The 17,297-nt window shown below is 41.4% G+C and overlaps 1 protein-coding gene across 1 annotated transcript in view; it reads right to left on the minus strand.

Annotated features, from left to right (window-relative positions):
- The window catches only part of LOC125890162 (protein unc-13 homolog B-like), a 309,728-nt gene that overhangs the window by 52,756 nt on the left and 239,675 nt on the right, over positions 1–17,297 (minus strand). Inside the window, exons 24-29 of the mRNA XM_049578657.1 lie at positions 16,940–17,080; positions 14,560–14,801; positions 12,542–12,627; positions 6,350–6,476; positions 5,637–5,733; positions 1,084–1,227 (exon numbers count right to left, since the gene is read on the minus strand). Of these exons, the coding sequence (XP_049434614.1) occupies positions 1,084–1,227; positions 5,637–5,733; positions 6,350–6,476; positions 12,542–12,627; positions 14,560–14,801; positions 16,940–17,080 (837 nt within the window). The remainder of the gene's footprint in view (positions 1–1,083; positions 1,228–5,636; positions 5,734–6,349; positions 6,477–12,541; positions 12,628–14,559; positions 14,802–16,939; positions 17,081–17,297) is intronic.

The following is a 17,297-nucleotide window of genomic DNA, read 5'->3' on the forward strand; positions in this document are numbered from 1 at the left end:
CAACGGCTGCAGCAACCTGAATACAGCCAGCACAAACCCCAGCTCCAGGATACCAGACAGCCCCAACTCTAAGTAAACTTTCTGTTGCTGCCGGTGCACAGGTTAGACCCTCATGCTACTTTTCAAAAAGGGGAGGGGGCAGTGGGAGTGGCCAAACACAAAAGAGGCATGACTTCCTGGTTTACAGACAAGATTAGGTGAAGAAATGTTCGAAAGGCAACTGTTCATGCCAACTGGCAAAAAGGGGTAATGCATGGTGTATGCTTGTTTGTGGTTGCAGCTATAGCAAATTCACATTGGTAAATTGAATGACCTGACGTATCATTAGTACTTTTTTGAAACAGAGGAGAGCTTTTCTGTGTGCTTACAACGTGGAGGGAAAAAAACAGTCTCTGTAAACAGATATTTGCATGTATGCAGAATATTTAGGCAACTGGACTGAATTTTGCAATTTTAAGTGCTCTAGTTTCTGTTTGCAGTCCGAGTGGTATTGACGAATCACATTTGAGCAGCAGGTAAACAATCTGTATGTAGGGGGAGAATGCACTGGCCAAAATGCAATCTCGGTCTCACTCCGAAGTCGTCGTGATGCGGTGCTTGGGCAGTGACCAGAAACCAATGAAAAAAGGCATCCTCTAACGTCGGCATGATACGTAGCCGGTTGCCGTTATAGTGGGGAAACGCAACGGGACCACGAGGAAAGTTAAGGCGGCAAAGAATGTGTTGACCAGCTATCGTGTGACAATAATTCAGCTTTTTGTTAGCTTTTTCTTGTTGCTGTTTATCCACAATCATATGAAAATATCTGTTTATAGAGATTAGCCAAAATGACGACACATGAAAGTCTAAGCCCAGATATCCGCTAGCTATGTTGAATCTCCTGAAGTATTGGCTGGTGTACCAAGAAACTTAAGGTCATCAGATGATAGCAGATGGATTCCAGGATTTATAAAAAAAACTAAAAAGTTAATGAACGAACAAAGCCTTGTCCACAAAGATCCCAGAGAGATATAAGATGTGTGGTTGATCAGTGGTACAAAGAACAGACTTATGTAAACAAGGCTTTTATGTTACATATCTTACCTTGGCGAAGCGTCGATTATATTGTGCCACCACAGCGGGGTCGGGGCAGTCCAGCTTCTTGATGATCTCAAAGCTCTGGTTGAGCTGAGTGAAAATGTCCACCACCGAGCTGGAGAACAGAGCATGCTCAGACGTCTGCTGGAACTGCAGGTGGACAGAGAGGACAAATTGCAAAATTTTAGCCCACTGGTATTAATCTTTTAAACAGCAAGTCTCCATTTCCAGTCTGCTCTATTCATGAAGCACTGTTCCTTACAACCTCCTTACTGACTCATACGTCGTCTCCTTCTCTACTTTTTTGTAATCAAATAATAACTCAAACTCATTCTTATTTCTGTGCCGAGCTACCATAGCTGTGCTCTTGTGTAATTACTTTAATTTCAGGGCACTCTGACCATTACAATTATTATCGTTCATCTGAAAGGATTGCTGGTCGGGGAATAAGGGGCTTATTGAACTGTTGCACTAATCATATGTTCCTGCAGATAAATTCACCAGCTAAATGTCCCTTTTGCGTTCAAACGGAAATGTAAATGGTGCCCAGAGGGTTGGTGTGGTAGTTAGGAGAACCAGGCCACATATTTCCCAAGTGACTGAGTCCTGTCGTTGTATCCTGTGATCTGTCTCTCTTACTCTGAGAAACTCACAGTCTATGGATCCATAACGGATTCTTTAAGAGCCAGAGGGGGCCAATAAGCACTTAACGCCTCCTCAATAAAATCTGTCTCTAATGGACTCCTTGTAAACTCCCATAAGTTAAAAGAGTTGTGCCATCAGGCTACTTAAGAGAGTAAAGAGGTAGAGAATATGTGTGCTGAGTAAAATAACATTTGCTTAAAGTAGTCTCTGAAACATCCTGTCCTGCTTTGTTTTATGACATTTAAAAAAATATGTGAGCTTTTTCAGAGTCTGCTGCTACACTCACGCAGCATGTTCCTCTCACTGAAACATTTATCCAGCACACCCTTTCAGTGTTCAGCGCCTCTGCATCCACCTGTAGGCTCTGAGTCAATCCTCCCTTCCTACTTGTGAGCTTGGTGTCTCTCGTGGGGAGTAACGAGGTGGGCACTGCCAGGCAGCCCATTTTCTGCCTCTGATTGGCTAGTACCTGTTGCCTTTGTTGCCAAGACACACCAAACCAACTTCAGACAACTAGCGGTGATGAAAGCCCCCTGCCTCGTCGCTTATATCTTGGCTAAAAAGTTGCACATGGACACACTGCAAAGACTACAGCTGACTGTCAACGAGCATGTAAGTTCTGTGTGAGAGGAAATACCCCTCCACACCAGCACATTGCTATAGTCTGTATTCGTCAATCAAAAAAGGAAAACAGGAATCTGTCTTGACAAACCATATATATATATGACAATTTTATTTTGGTCTCACACCCTCTTGACTTTAGCTGTTTGTTTACTTTCCTCACTTCCGTTTCTCTCTTCGTATTGTTGGATTTCAGTGATGTTTTGACACTGTGGACCATGCAATTCTACTGCAAAGACTAGAAGACTCTCAGGACCTGTCCTCAAGTGGTTCAAGTCACATCTTCATGACAGAAATAACTTTGTTTCCAGCTAAATAGAGATAAGACCAAGATAACTGTCTCTGAGAGCACAGAATGGAGGTTGGACTAACCACTCTCACCTTAACTCCCTAGAAATCTTGGCTTTATTGTGGGCTCTGATTTAAATTCAACGGATGAGATTGCATTATATCACCCACCAGCAGGTGTGCTCTGGTTCTGCGCAGTGCATTGTGGTTATTGTAGGTTTTCCACCTCTTGAGCAAAAGCGAATGCCACAGTCCTTTTTTCTCATATATACGTTTTCTGGCATAGATGGTTTAGTGTGAAGACCCTCTTAATGCAGGTGAAACACTTCTTTAAACTGTACAAACCTACTCCTAAAACGTTGTACCTCTTGTATCATTTGTACTTTTTAAATTCTAGATCTTTTACCTTTGCCGCATCTTTACTACCCTGTAAAGCACATTGTATTGTCCTGGTGTATGAAATGTGCCACACAAATAAAATTGCCTTGCCTTGCCTTTAAGCAGTCAAAGTGTTCAGTGACCAAAAGCCTTTTCTGCCCTAAAAACACTTTCTGAGCACGAAGAGTTCCCAGAAGATGAATTAAAGCTTTGGGACCAACAGGAGGTCGAGAGACAACACTTGTCCATCATTCTGTTAATCTGGGACCAGCTGGCAAAAGCAGAACTCTGCTACACGTGGATCAATTGAAGCATCCTTGAACAAAAGGTCATGAGACTGGTGCTGTCTTTCATTCTGTTGTAGGTGTCAGCGTTGTACAAAGCTAGCAGTTTTTCCACTGCTGTTGGACCTCCTTTCGCTCAACAACTTAGAAAAATAGAGTTTCACAACAGCAAATCGTGAGGAAGCTGCTGGTATATGACACTGGATTTGCTTCTGCTGTATACCTGGGTAGGTTTTACGTTATAATAAACCAGATGTATCAGTTTTTATTCACGAGCAGGAATTGCAAAAGAGAACTTTAGATTTTAACATCCAGCAGTGTTAATCAGAGGCAGTGAAATCGCTTTGATTGTTTATTAGGATTTTTCAAACATCATTGTGTTCTGATATTTTTACTATGTGAGTCATTTCCCATTATTTTTCATATCCCCCCTCCAATTTCCTTCTTGTTGAGGGCACTGTGACCCGAGTCTTATTTCATGATTGTTAGCGGGAAAAAAAGGACTATGAATTTATTACAGTAATGCAAGATATGTGTTGTAATACACCAGTCATAATAGCTTAGATCACAAACATGATGTCTCATCTCTGCTAACTGAGTAGCCTGCAAATTGTTCCTTTTATTGCCCTAATTAAATTCTGGTGTCTGGTGAGGCAATTTCTTTGTCCACAGGAAACAAGAAATTGAAACTTCAGACTGATATGCTAAATTTTCTTCCAACGGGGAGACTGTCGATGCTTCGGTAAAAAGATGTCATTTGTAAAATTGATAAACAAAAGCTTCATACATACTTATATGTTCTTCCTGTTAAAGTGTATGACACTCAGACGGTGCCATTTCAAATTATTATCATCCCTGTGCCTCCTTATACACATGGACGTATGCATATGGCTTAATGTCTATAGAGGTTCATTATATCTCCCTATATTCCTCCAGAGGTAGTGACATAAAGCAAAAATATGTGTAAGGTGAAAGGAAGTGTGCATGCTAATGTTACTATAGTCTGACCCTCAGCACACTCTAACTTCTTCGATTCAACTCAGCCAAATCTGAACACAAACACATGATGCTTATATTTTTAGATTCTGTGTGACTTTCATGTTTCTGGGATATCGTTACCTTTGATGTCCCATGCAAATAAAGACCTATAAATCAGAGGAAAATAAACGCTCCTCATAACTCCAGATAGTCATCACATTCTTAAGTTTTCTTCAGTATCAAAATAACCCAGTGGCAGCTGACTGTACATCCAAAGAACTGCTAATAGCTAATTCAGCATATTTTTAATGGCGGCAATTTGCCAAAATATAAACAAATGTAGCGCAAAAACTAGTTGTAGCCCGAAGCTAACAAACTGACTCTATAGCAACATTTTTCTTCTTGTTTACATCCCTTAAATTTTGGGAATTGTAGGTCCAAAACATGGAGTATGTTTGCTTTTGATTCCATAACCATAGCCAATAATGAAGCTCTAGCGAAAGTTCAGTCAGGAAGAAAAATACTTCTCACGCTCAGGCTGTAAGTTTCTGTCTCACCCTGCCATTCACTCCATGCACGTATGTTCACTCACTGTCTCTAGGTGACATTGTCTGGGCAGGTCAAGTGAGTCATCAGCTGATTGACAATCTAAGCACAGTGGCACACCTTCTCTCTCTCATCTTACTGCTCCTCATTTTAAATATGGCTCTTTCTCTGCTGTAGTTCTTTCTTGCTGCTGTCATGTGCACCCTCCACCTCCCCATCACCACCTAGTTTTTACGGATTCATTGGCCTCATCAGCCTGGGCAGTCAGCAGCCTCAGAGTCAGCAGCCACCACCACCACCAGTGTCTGGACTCCATGGGTGGATTTCCCTCGATCACCAAAGACTTCTGTTAAATCTCAATCAGCACAAATCAGCTGTTAATTTGTACACTCATATTTTGTATCAAATATTATCTTTACTTCATTCTTCTGTCTCTCCTGATTGCAATTATGGCGTTGTGTAGTTTGCTAGCACAGAAATAAACATAAATAATTGAAAACTGTGGTGTAATCAGTGACAGAGCTGCAGGATGAAAACAGTTTATCTCACAGACACCCATTAAGTTGTTCGACTACAGTCTGTGCTACCGATAGCATTTTCTAAAACCTAATTTTCATTTGGATTTTTGTGTTATTGATTTGTTATCCTTTTTGAAAATAGTGAAAACGAGAGCACAAAAAATCTTTAAAATACATTTTTTAAACTGAACAAAAAAATATCTGAGCCCTAACTAATGGATAAGGAAGGACAGACGTATGCCGAGCTGAAAACCTTCACAGAATAATTTTCGGACCATGTTTTAGTCTCTTTTTTACTCACCCCTTCCCTCTTGTCTCTCTCCAGCGCCCCGTGCATGAACTCCATCGACACCTCCTCGTTTTCAGCCAGCCAGGCCAGGACAAACTGAAGGAACCACCTGTAACAATAAATTTTTTTTTGTCATTATCTGTCTTTGATGAAGCATGAAGTTGACACACAAAACATGAGAAAAACCTACTGGCTCTGATTCTGTTTAGTCAAATGAAAGTATTGTCATTTTGAAGAGTACAAACTAAATGTTTTGTTGTTTAGTTCTAAAGCTTGCAGATTCAGAAACATCTTTTAAATCCCCTTCTACAAAACATATCTTAACATATCTTCTTATGTCTTACTTGTTTCATTTAATGTGTTTGTTTTATTTTATCTTACTGAATTTGTAAAATGTTTGTTCTTTTAATATTTTTCCTGTCTCATTGTTACCATTGACTATGTTTTATTGACGTAAATCACCTTATTTTGTTTTGAAAGCTGCTGTATCAATAAAGTTGTCATCATAATCATTACTCTGTTGTCCACATTTTTATCGTCAAAACCCAGTGAGGAGAGCTTTGAGTGTGTGGATGTGTGTGTCAATTATTGTGCATATAAAAACAGACAAAATCTCAATAGAAAGGCAGAAATGATGAATCAAGATGAGCTGCATTTTGTCTGGAGGAGCCAGGGAAAGAGTGAGATAATGAGTGTGTGTGTTTGTGTGTGTATGAGTCTCTTACGCAGGGTACTCAGGCACAGTGTCAGAGAAGGCGGGCAGGTCCTTAACATACTCGTTGTAAAGCCACTTGACCTTGAAGTGCAGGTTCATGTAGTCAGCAGTCTTACAGAGTTTATGCTTCTCGTGTTCTGCAGAAACGACATCAACACACACACACACACAAACACAGAGACATAAACACCAGATTTATCTCTCGAGGTGTGCTGCAGCAGTAGCAGTCGGTTTACAGTCTCTTGGTGGAGATTTTTAACACTTTGAAAGTTTGTGTGTGTGTGTTTGTGTGTTCTCATGGGTTTTTCACATTTTTTGTGAAAGGTAGTGAGATGATGATTAGAATCAGTAATTATAAGCATATCCATCTATATCAGATCCGATTTCCACTCTGATCAGAGGCTTCATCACACCACAGGTCTGAGATACACTATATTATAATTATTTTCTTGGTAGTATTACGAAATATATCAAGGGTAACAGATGGATGAACAAAGAAACATTGAACAAAGAGAGCTCCATCCGTAGTCTGTCCCCTTGAATTCATCACAGGGAACAACAACATAAAAAAATAACTTGTCAGAGTCGGACAAATAATCCTGCAGTACAGTCACACGGTGATTTGGGCCAGTTGTAACTTCAGAAATGCTTCGACACAGTGGTGAAATTCTTCACTGCAGCTTTCATCAAAATCCAATCAGTGTTGTTTGTGTCACATGAACCAACAAACAAACAAATGAATGGAGGAATGAGAGCGAGGTGACCAATCCTGGAGTCCAAGTCTCCACACTGATTTCATTTCGGGCTCCAGTTATGGAACAGCTCCAGCATTACAAACAAACAGTAGTATGAAGTGGAGGAGTCGGTGCCACAGTGCATCGAGGTACTACAGTACTTTCATCAAAATATCTCTGTAGTTCTAGAGTGATCCTTTGTAAGGGAATGGCAGTAAGAGAGAAAAGATGTCAACAAATGTGTAACCTATACAGTAAGGAGGCTAATGTCTATTTCTACATGTCTAAGGATGTCTAAAAACAAATATAAACAATGTTGAATACTGCAAAGGTGGCATTTCCTTTCCTACAGATCAGAGGTTCCCAACCCTTTCATTTGCTTACAGACTGTGAGGAAACATATGCAAGCAAAAGCGAAATACAAATCCTTAATAATAATGTCCCGTAGCGCTGAGTAGGTATTTTTATCTTGGCTTCATTGGGTAAAAATGATAAACTTTGAACATACTGTAGTTCAAGTGCTCTGAGAGAAGACTACACCTCTGTACCTCCTCTTGGCTGTTTTCAGGCTTTAGAAAATCTAGTCCATGACGGGAGGTTTTGGCCAATCACAGGTCATTTCAGATAGCGGGAAATCCTATTGGTTGTTCTACAAATACGGACTGTGCTGGTCTAATTTCAGCCACTAACACTGCTGACCAGAGGTCCATATCTGTAGCTGTTGCCCACTCTCCTGCTACTGAAGCTGTCCACAAAGGGCCGTGGGGTGACTAGCTAGCTAATTCTTGTCTCAACGGTTTCTCTAAAAACGGAAAAGTCTGTCCTTTGCGTTTTAAAAAACTTCTGCGTTTATATGACGACGTTATTGAAATGATCTCCATTCACACGGAACCACAAAATCTACTGGAAACGCTGTAGTATGCACGCCAGGCCAACGGGTGGCAGTGTAAATTTGCAAAGCAACACCACGGCATGACGCCACGTGCCTGCGCTGAAGCGCCTTCCTCTACAACACGGTGATTACAAACCAAAACAAAGAAGACACAATGGCGAAAGCATGCACAGATAACTTTGTCTGGATGGACGACGAGGTGGAGTTGCTACAGTAACAGATCTACACTTCACTTCAAATCAACAGGGTGAGCAGCACAAACAGAGCTCGGCATTGTTGTTGTGACGGTCGGCATGCCTAGTGACTGGAACCGTAATGCACATGTGCGAAAAGTCTCCGTTTTCAGAGGAACTGCATATTGCAAGTTTACATGACAACGGAGATGCTGCCATTTCCAAAAAGTTGCACTCTGGAACCTGTTTTCAAAACGTTGCGTTTTCAGGCACCCAAAACGCTGCCGTCGTGTAAACGATCGGCCAAAATGCAACTAAAGTTTACAGTTTTCTGTTGAAATCATTGTCATATAAACGGGGCCTCATTTGTGGTCTGATAAACAGAGAGAGTAAGGGAAAGGAATGGCTGAATGTGCTACGCGCAACTCTTCAGTGGTTTAGGATTAAATAAGTCAATGTATGGGGAATGCTTGGCTACCTTTTTTTGCCTTCTACAGATTTCGGCCTACCGCAGCTTTAGGGGACACTTTTTGCGCTAATTACTTTGAACTTCACGCCATAAACATCAACATACTGATTCTCAAGTAAAGTGGGTCATCAGTAAGCAAGGTAACCAATCTGCTATCGGCACCTTTCAGCACTGAGCAGTACATAAAACCTGCCTTTTGTGCTTTTTAAAATATATTTTGTAAGCAGCTACAATTACATAAAGACAGTATTTTTTAGTTTAGTTTCCTTGCTCGCACATTTTGCACACTCTTGTCTCTCTGACAGAGTGCTCCACGGATGATGTTTTTCTGTAGGCTAACATGGAAGTTCCCTCATCAATAAGCCAACAGGATTTTTCAGTTGGATTTTGGATAATGGCAAAAAAATAAGCTGTAGGGCAAACAAACGTTTATGATACTTATTTTGCTCAGTAAGATAATCTTCACAAATGAACGCCACTTTTATGATTTTTGAAGCCTAAATGCAAGTGCCAGAGGTAAAAAGCTAACATTAGACCATAAAGGAACTACACCACGGTCGCATGACTTAACGAGGCCGCCACAGCGTGGCTGTAAAGCGGTGCTCGGCATGATGATGTCCTGTATTCTCATTTGGCTCTTGTTAGCAACAACCTTTTAAGACACAAAAGAGCTTCAAAATTCATGAGTGGGGTATTTACTGACGTGTTTTATGTCTCTAAAGCTTGTGTTAACCACAGACCTTATTTCAGGTATCTAACCAAATTCCTATTCAAAAACCCACTGACTTTGAGACAAGGGAATCGTGAGCGCTAAAATGCTGACTCATTTCCATGTTTTAGGACTCATCCCTGGGGCATGCAATAGAGGTGAGATAAGTAAAGAAACAGAACATGCCAAAACCAAAAGTTACATGATTTGTGAACAGGTATTTAACCCCCCAAAAAAGGACTCAAGGAAGACCTTGTGTTATAACTCTGTTTTTCAGTTTGCTGGCCACTGATGGGCTGTGGAGAAAAATTATGTTTGGGAATCACACTGACTCTCGTTGTTGATATAAAAAATGGTCCAAGATGCAAAACAGGTTGGGAATCTCTGCTAAAGATGACTAATAACAAATACACATACACACATACACACATACACACGCATCTTACCAGCTTCGAAATCAACTTTGCGGATGCGAAATGTGGAGGGAGCTGAGATGGCAACAGAATTACAAAACAAACCAATGAGAGTTCAAGGAAAAGAGAGGAGCAAGTTTGATAAAGAAATGACAGAGATGAGAGTGGAAAAACATTATATTAAAACACAGTACTAGTGGAGTTGGAGGGTTGTCTAGACACAGGGGGAAAAAAAAGTCTAAAAAAGGGTCTCCTGAAGGACTTGTCAGCGATCAAATCAGTCAGAAAACATCTTGGAAAAAAAACTTGTTGACAGAGTGCTGACTCAGCTACAAAACTCAGTCTCACAGGCCTCAGAGTGCCAAACAATGTTTCAGGATAGTTTCTACAACTTGTGCAAGTCTAATATGAGACACAGTGAGAAGTCAGAATATTGACTGGCTAAGCAGGTTTCAAATGGCTCACTAAGTTGAAACAGCTGTCTGTGCAGTTATCTCGAAAGTATATCTTACAGTATAATGTGGAGAGCTCGAGGAGGAATCAATCTTGTTATAGACACAACACTATCTGTTTCTCACACTGTTAGAAACTGTTGTATCTGCTTCCATTATGACTCACAGGACGTGGAATCACAGCGACTGTAAGTGAGAACATTTGTATTCTTTTTCTAAATATTTTTAATAGCATTCTAAAAATCATTTTAGTTTTTTGATGACATACAATATAAGAGATTCTGCTTTCCATTGACACTTGCTGCAAAATTATGACCACTGTCCAGGTCAGACAATGTTAGACAGTTGCTGCCTTCAAATGGGATCATGTTTTCCATGTTTGTGACAAGAGTCCATGAACGCCTCCCTGTTGTAGTATTCATGAGCATGGAGGAAGGGGTGAGCCAAATACTTGGGTGAAACGAGGAGGTGGTACAGATAATGTACCTTTTTGGTAATGTGAGTATTATCCAAGTAAAATGTGTCAATATTGCAAAGGGGAACCATCATTTAGGTAGCTGTGTTCAATCTCCTACTCCTATATCCTAGCTCAGTTCTGAGATTGATCTGTAAACACTGATTCATTGATTCATTGATTCATTATCCATAACTGCTTATCCTCACACAGGGTCACAGGGGGGCTGGAGCCTGCCTGCTCTTGGCTGTTTTCAGGATTTTGAAAACTGCAGCATTAGAAACATCGCCATGATACGTGGCTGGTCACCATTATAAGCCCTTTTTAAATAGGAATTGTGCAAATTTACAGGAAAGCCCAATCAGTCTTTGTTCAGCATTGGCAGTATAAAAACAAAATCGGGGAGTGTGGCAAAATGCCGCCTACCTACTTTTGTTCATACAGAATGTGCCTGTTCGGGGCGATGGGGGGCGTGAGCAAGTAACAAAACGTGTAGCTCAGCATGTGACGTAAACAGTCCTTCGGCGATTCTCTCATAAGTTGGCCCGTCCTTCACCGTTCCGGTCATTTGGCGGTTAATGGCCTCTTCATTTGTGAGGGCAAGGAGGGTGCGCAATTCCTTGTCTCCCCAGTTGCTCATCTTCACAGTGTCTGTCAGGCTTGCGTTTCCCTCTTGCTACTAGCTGCTCATTCCTGCTATCAGCTGTTTCCTCTTAGTCCACCGCCAGTGGGTCGCCTGTGCGGCGTCATCAACCGCTCCTCCCGCAGGGGAAGGGTGCCTCTTTTTTTTTTTTTTTATACCAAAAAGGTTCCGCCAAAATGTCAACCCTACAAGACGGAAAATTGGGCACCTCGGATCAACTCGCCAATCCGGCTCTGTGTGTCTAAACGCTTGCAGCTTGCCGGCAAAACGGCCCAACATTTGCTGAAAACCTGGCAGTGTAAAAGGGACTATAGTTTCAAAGTGCCCGACACCGTCAGGAGGAGATGCAGCAGGACAAGAACAAAAGTTACGGCAGTGAAAGTCCGAGTGGGGTGGGTGGGAGGGTTTGAGGATGGGTCCAACAAACACCGACTTTTACCTGGGAGAGGGATGTTCGCGTTCCGTAAAATCATGAAGCCAAACCCTGTTCTTTTTTCCTAAACCCAACCATGTGTTTTGTTGGATAAACTTAATCATGTGCATCTGTTGTTGAAGGAAAAAAAAAAGTCAATTTGCGGTGTTGTACTGACATTTATTTTGAAAGAAACTGTAAATTTCCTGTGAAAACGAAAGTGTATTTTTGAGAACGTACAGGGTACCTTTCACGTCGAATCTGGACAGAGAAAGTCCTTGACCAAATGTTGTTATGTGATGAGGTCAGAGTGAGAATGTGTTTGAGGCTGTCTGCAGTGTGTTTTTTGGCTGAAGAGACTTTTTTTCCTGCAACTGTCTTTTGTCTTTTCGCTGAGGCATGGAAAGGTAAGCATTGATGTAAAATTCTCCCATGTGCGATCTGCTCGCTACCTTGCTAAACTGTTAGCTTTGGTGGATTCCAGACACCAACAGATGTCCACAATGCCGTGTTGTTCTGTTGACGTAACAACCTGAATGCCAAACATAACGTGTACACAACTTCCCATGACCTCAAGTGAATGAGTTCCATTTAAAGGCAGCAAATAGCTTTGACTTCTGACTGTGTCTTTCATCAGCTACATCATGTTTGTCTATAACCTCACCGTTGTTCCAGCGGTAGTGATTGACTTTATGCAGAACTGGAAGAGATGACGCCAAAGAGAAGTTGATGGAGTGAGAAAAAGAAAGTGTGAATGTAGAGGGGAAGAAATGGCGGCAAGTTGTTACTTCTTCTCTTACACACACACACATGAGCACACACATGCTGTATAAGGACACACACAGTCTTACCCTCCAGAGCATATTTCATGTCCTGAGCAAAAAGCCTCCAAATGACCTCCGCGCTGACTTTACCCACATCGAGTTCCTGAGGAAACCTGAAATGGAGAAAGAGGTCAGACAAACTATTAGTTAGTCTGCTGGTGAGAGCAACCTGGATATATATATACAAGCTTGCAATCAATCAGAAGACACACAAGCACACACAGTAGCTTGGGGTTGTCTCAAACCTTTACAGCTTCAAACTAAGAGACTCAAACTGAGATTGATATTTTGCGGGCTAATATTTTATCAGCTTACTTTACTTGCACTTACTCATTAAAAAGAAACAGCTTGCAGGAGCAAATTTAAATAAAGTGCTGCTGGCAAATTTATTTTCTGTCATAAAAATCCAAATAAGGGCAGTACGAGGGCTGCCAGTTCGATCCCGGGTGTGGGAGCCCTTCTGTGTGGAGTTTGCATGTTCTCCCCGTGTCAGCGTGGGTTCTCTCCGGGCACTCTGGCTTCCTCCCACAGTCCAAAGACATGCAGATTGGGGACTAGGTTAATTGGTAACTCTAGATTGTCAATAAGTGTGAATGTGAGCGTGAATGGTTGTCTGTCTCTATGTGTCAGCCCTGCGATAGTCTGGCGACCTGTCCAGGGTGTACCCTGCCTCTCGCCCGATGTCAGCTGGGATAGGCTCCAGCCCCCCCGCGACCCTCAAGGGGATGAAGCGGTTAGAAGATGAATGAATGAATGAATGAAAAATCCAAATAACATGTTTAAAAGTTTTGAAAACAGCAACAATTTCAAAAATTTTTTGATTTAAGTTTGAATTTAAATCATCCAAATAAACTGCAGAAACCACTGCCCACATCAGGGCTGCCTCCTAATAGTCGACCAAACGTTAGTCGACCATAAAGTTTGATAGTCAGCATTATTTCATTGGTCGCTTAGTTGCTTATGACTGGACCATGTGGGAATTTAATTTGAAAGGACAGACACAGGAAGAGGCCACGCTCAGCAGTCAGACAGGAGTCAAGTTACAAACCAATCACAGCCAACAGATATCTTTCCCTTCTGTAAATATTCAGTCTGATAAATCCAGAAAAGTTGATCATGCTAGTGCAGGGCTACCCAGATCTTTACATCTGTCCCACAGACGATAGGGCTGGCACGACACACTTAAAAACAGCTCCTGGAAGAAGATCAGCTCTGCACTCAGGATTTCAGGTAAATAGGCTGAAGCTCAGACTCAGATTTCCAGGGCTGGTACCTGCGGTTATTCCACAGGCTAGTTAATAACATGTCGGGCAGGAAATCCAAAGTGTGGGATCATTTTGAGAAGGTGAAGGACGAACCCAAGGTGATATATAAACTCATCTTCATTGGTCGACTACAAACATGACGTATCATCTGAAACATGGAAGTAGCTACATGCCCATTAGCCCACAGCGTCATTAACAGGCGGCTCGCTCAGTGTGTGACGTGCACTTGGAGATAAAATATAGGCCTATATTAATGAAGGTTCATTAGTACGGTTTTGTATTTCTCTGTAATGTAGCACAGTGTTAACAATGTTACTGATACTATTCTTTCTCACACCTTGTACATTGTGTTGCTCCGCCCAAAATTTATAATTCAGTATTTACATTAATGTCATAACCATACAGGCTTCTCGTCAACTAATGGCCCTAAACGAAGACAATTGGTCGACTGGGAAAACTTTTATTTTGTAGGTGCAAATGATTAAACCTGTGATTACTGATTTATCGCAGTACACATTAAATAATCCAACGTGTACTTCTTGTATGTGGCAACAGGAGACTGCTGTGAGCAATTTCTCTCAACAAGCTGCTGTAATTTACAGCAAATTCAACATGCTGTGAGCAATAACTCGAGACAATGCAATAGCTGCACGTCATTCCATTAATTTCCCCAGTTATAAACTATGACATAATGGAAATAAACGCAAATTTTGACTGTCAACTCTGCTCATCTCAGAGCTACAATATGCCAAATAACAGGCAATAAAAGGGAGCACTGACTGGTTAATGATGGGTGTGTAGGAGTTCTTGTCCTCCTCAATAATGGAGACGATGAGAGTGATGAGTTTAGGCCAAAAGTCCAGATTCTGGATGCTCGGGCCCTGCTCCTCCTGCTGGCTCTCCTCTTTCTTCTCCTCTTCCTCTTCTTCTTCTTCCTCTTCCTCCTCCTCATCATCCTCCTCCCCTTCCTCTCCTTCTGCTTTTTCTTTTTTCTTCTTCTTCTTCTTATTCTCTGGCTGAGGCTGGAAGACAGAAAAAGACAGGAGATGTGTTTGTGATGCGTTTAAGTTCTTCACACCTAGGAGAAGCTGAATGTCCAGTATTTGCAAAATGAACGCATGCTGTTGTGAAACAAGCGGCATGCAGAACTAAAACAAGTTTTAGTGCTCAGAAGCTGTATTTTCAATAAATCATCTGCAGTGAATAATTTATGACAATAATTACAATATTATTTCTTCACTACACTGATTTGTTTCTGGCTCCATGTTTGTGTGACAAAGTTCTGCACATTCCATGGAGCTAAAAAAAAAGGAGCCTTTTCTTGATTACCATGCAAAGTATTGTTAATTTATACTAAACACAGGCTGGTTAAATGAGTTCAGACACATTAAGTAAGATATGAATCTTTCCGAGCACGGTGAAAAATCTTCACTGTTCTGGAGAAAATTCTTCGGCTGATGGAGCCTCAGTTAATAAGTGCATCAATTAAGGCAAAGCCGGCATATGCTGTATGGACTGAGATTAAAAGAATACTTCATCCCGCAAACGACCATTTGTACATAATTGATTTGCCCTGTGGTTTATCGAATCCATGAAGAAAACTCTGTTTTTCTCAAAGACCTCCTGGTTTAATGAAGAAGCGGAAAACAGAAAAAACGTTTGATGAATTGAAGTCATAGGTGTCCGCGTTTAACAACAGCAAAATTATATCAAAACATCTATTCACAAACTCTCACACAACTCGTGCAGTATGATCCAAGTGTCATTTATCCAGTCGTATGCACAGTACTTCCCAAACAGACAGACCTGTCTGGAACTATGGTCTCCTCAAAGCCAGACTCCATTGACAAAAACAGTAATTTTGCCTTGCTGAACATAGGAGCTGCTGATTTACCACTTTCTCTATGTATAGTTTGTTTGTGTTATTGTGTGACTTAAATGAATCCGAAATAGTAGCATACGACTGGGCAAATGAGACCTGTATTATACTGCATGAGTAGTGTGAATGCTTGTGAATGGGTGTTTTGATACAGTTTAGCTGTTGTTAAATGCGGTCACCTACGATTTCTTGGTCTAGTTCAGACCAAAGATTCACGTCGAGACGAAACCGTTTCAGAAAGTTGCAGAGAAAAGTTATAGCGGTGTGAACTGGCCGGTCTGGGCTTGACTCACTGGGTCGCTGCTGTTTGCTGTAGGTGCTTATGCCCCGCCCACACACACATACATTCTCATTGACTGGTTATTTATGTTATTGTGGCGTATTGATTATGAATACAGTCCTTCTGATGCTCATTTTGCTTCAGTTTTTCGCTGTTTCATCACCACTACAAATGCAGCTGTAGCCAGTATCTCACTATCACTAAACTCATATTTTAAGAAGCTACAATTTATATTCAGCCACAAAATAAGCCTGAAAAGCTGCAAATCAGAATGGAAGTACAGAAAGTTGTTGCATAGAGATGATACACCGTCTCATCTAGTTGCACTGGTGTGAACCAACAGGTTTTTAGAACGTTGCAGAACGGTGCATTGGAAGTAGTTGCCTGTTTCAACTCATCTCATTGTAAATCTTTGGTCTGAACTGCACTTTAAATTCATTAAGAATTTTCTCTATTTTGTTCACTGGACACATGCGAGAAAAACAGCGTTTTCTTCACAAATTCAGTGAACATGGGGTGAGATACAGATGCTGTTGTTACTGGATTTATGTACTCTAAAATGAAGCTTATAGTTTGCAAACCTGTAGATAAGCAGAGTTGAATATCCAACTGCGGAAAAGGTGTGACAGAGTACACTACAGTACAGAGTATAGTGTATGAAAGTGTTGGCACTGGATTTAAAAATTGATGATTTTCACACACACGTTACTGAAGTTGACGACAGCCTCATTGCAATATTTACAATACCACTGTTGAGGCAGAATCAAGCCACGGCTCTCAGTGCAAGACGTTATGGAGAGACTGTCACCACAACACCTTTAGTATTCCTATAAGGCTGTTCTGTAGCAGTCTCCAACCTCTGACCAGCAAAAAGGTAAACTGTCAAATGGGAATCAGCTAATATTACATTATTAAATTCCCATGCATCAGATTTGGGATGGCCCATTTCCTCAGAGCATCTACTGTAGAGGCTCAAAACATGTCGATGCTGAGCAACTCACTGGTGGTACAGCGGGCTGGAACTGGCGGTTGAAGAGCTCGAGACAGTTGTTGAAGATGTACTCGTAGGTGGAGTTCAGGCAGGCCTTGACGCAGTCCCGCACCACGTTGGCGGCTCTGGGAGGATTCTGCAGCTCCAGGACCTGCACAAGAGCAGAGAAGGTAGACATAAGTTGCAAAGAAACACAGGTATTCATGCACTCTCAAGCTGTAGGCTGGGTAAATATAAACACTATGGTAGGTTTTGTTAAAGTCATCTAGAATATAAACTGTTTTGACATTAAGCAAGAAGCTGTGATCAGCACATGAGGTTTTTTCATATTTGTTTTTTCGCCGGAAGGTCATAAAATGTGTCCCAAT

This window comes from Epinephelus fuscoguttatus, linkage group LG6, assembly GCF_011397635.1.
Source record: "Epinephelus fuscoguttatus linkage group LG6, E.fuscoguttatus.final_Chr_v1".
Lineage (NCBI taxonomy): Eukaryota > Metazoa > Chordata > Actinopteri > Perciformes > Serranidae > Epinephelus > Epinephelus fuscoguttatus.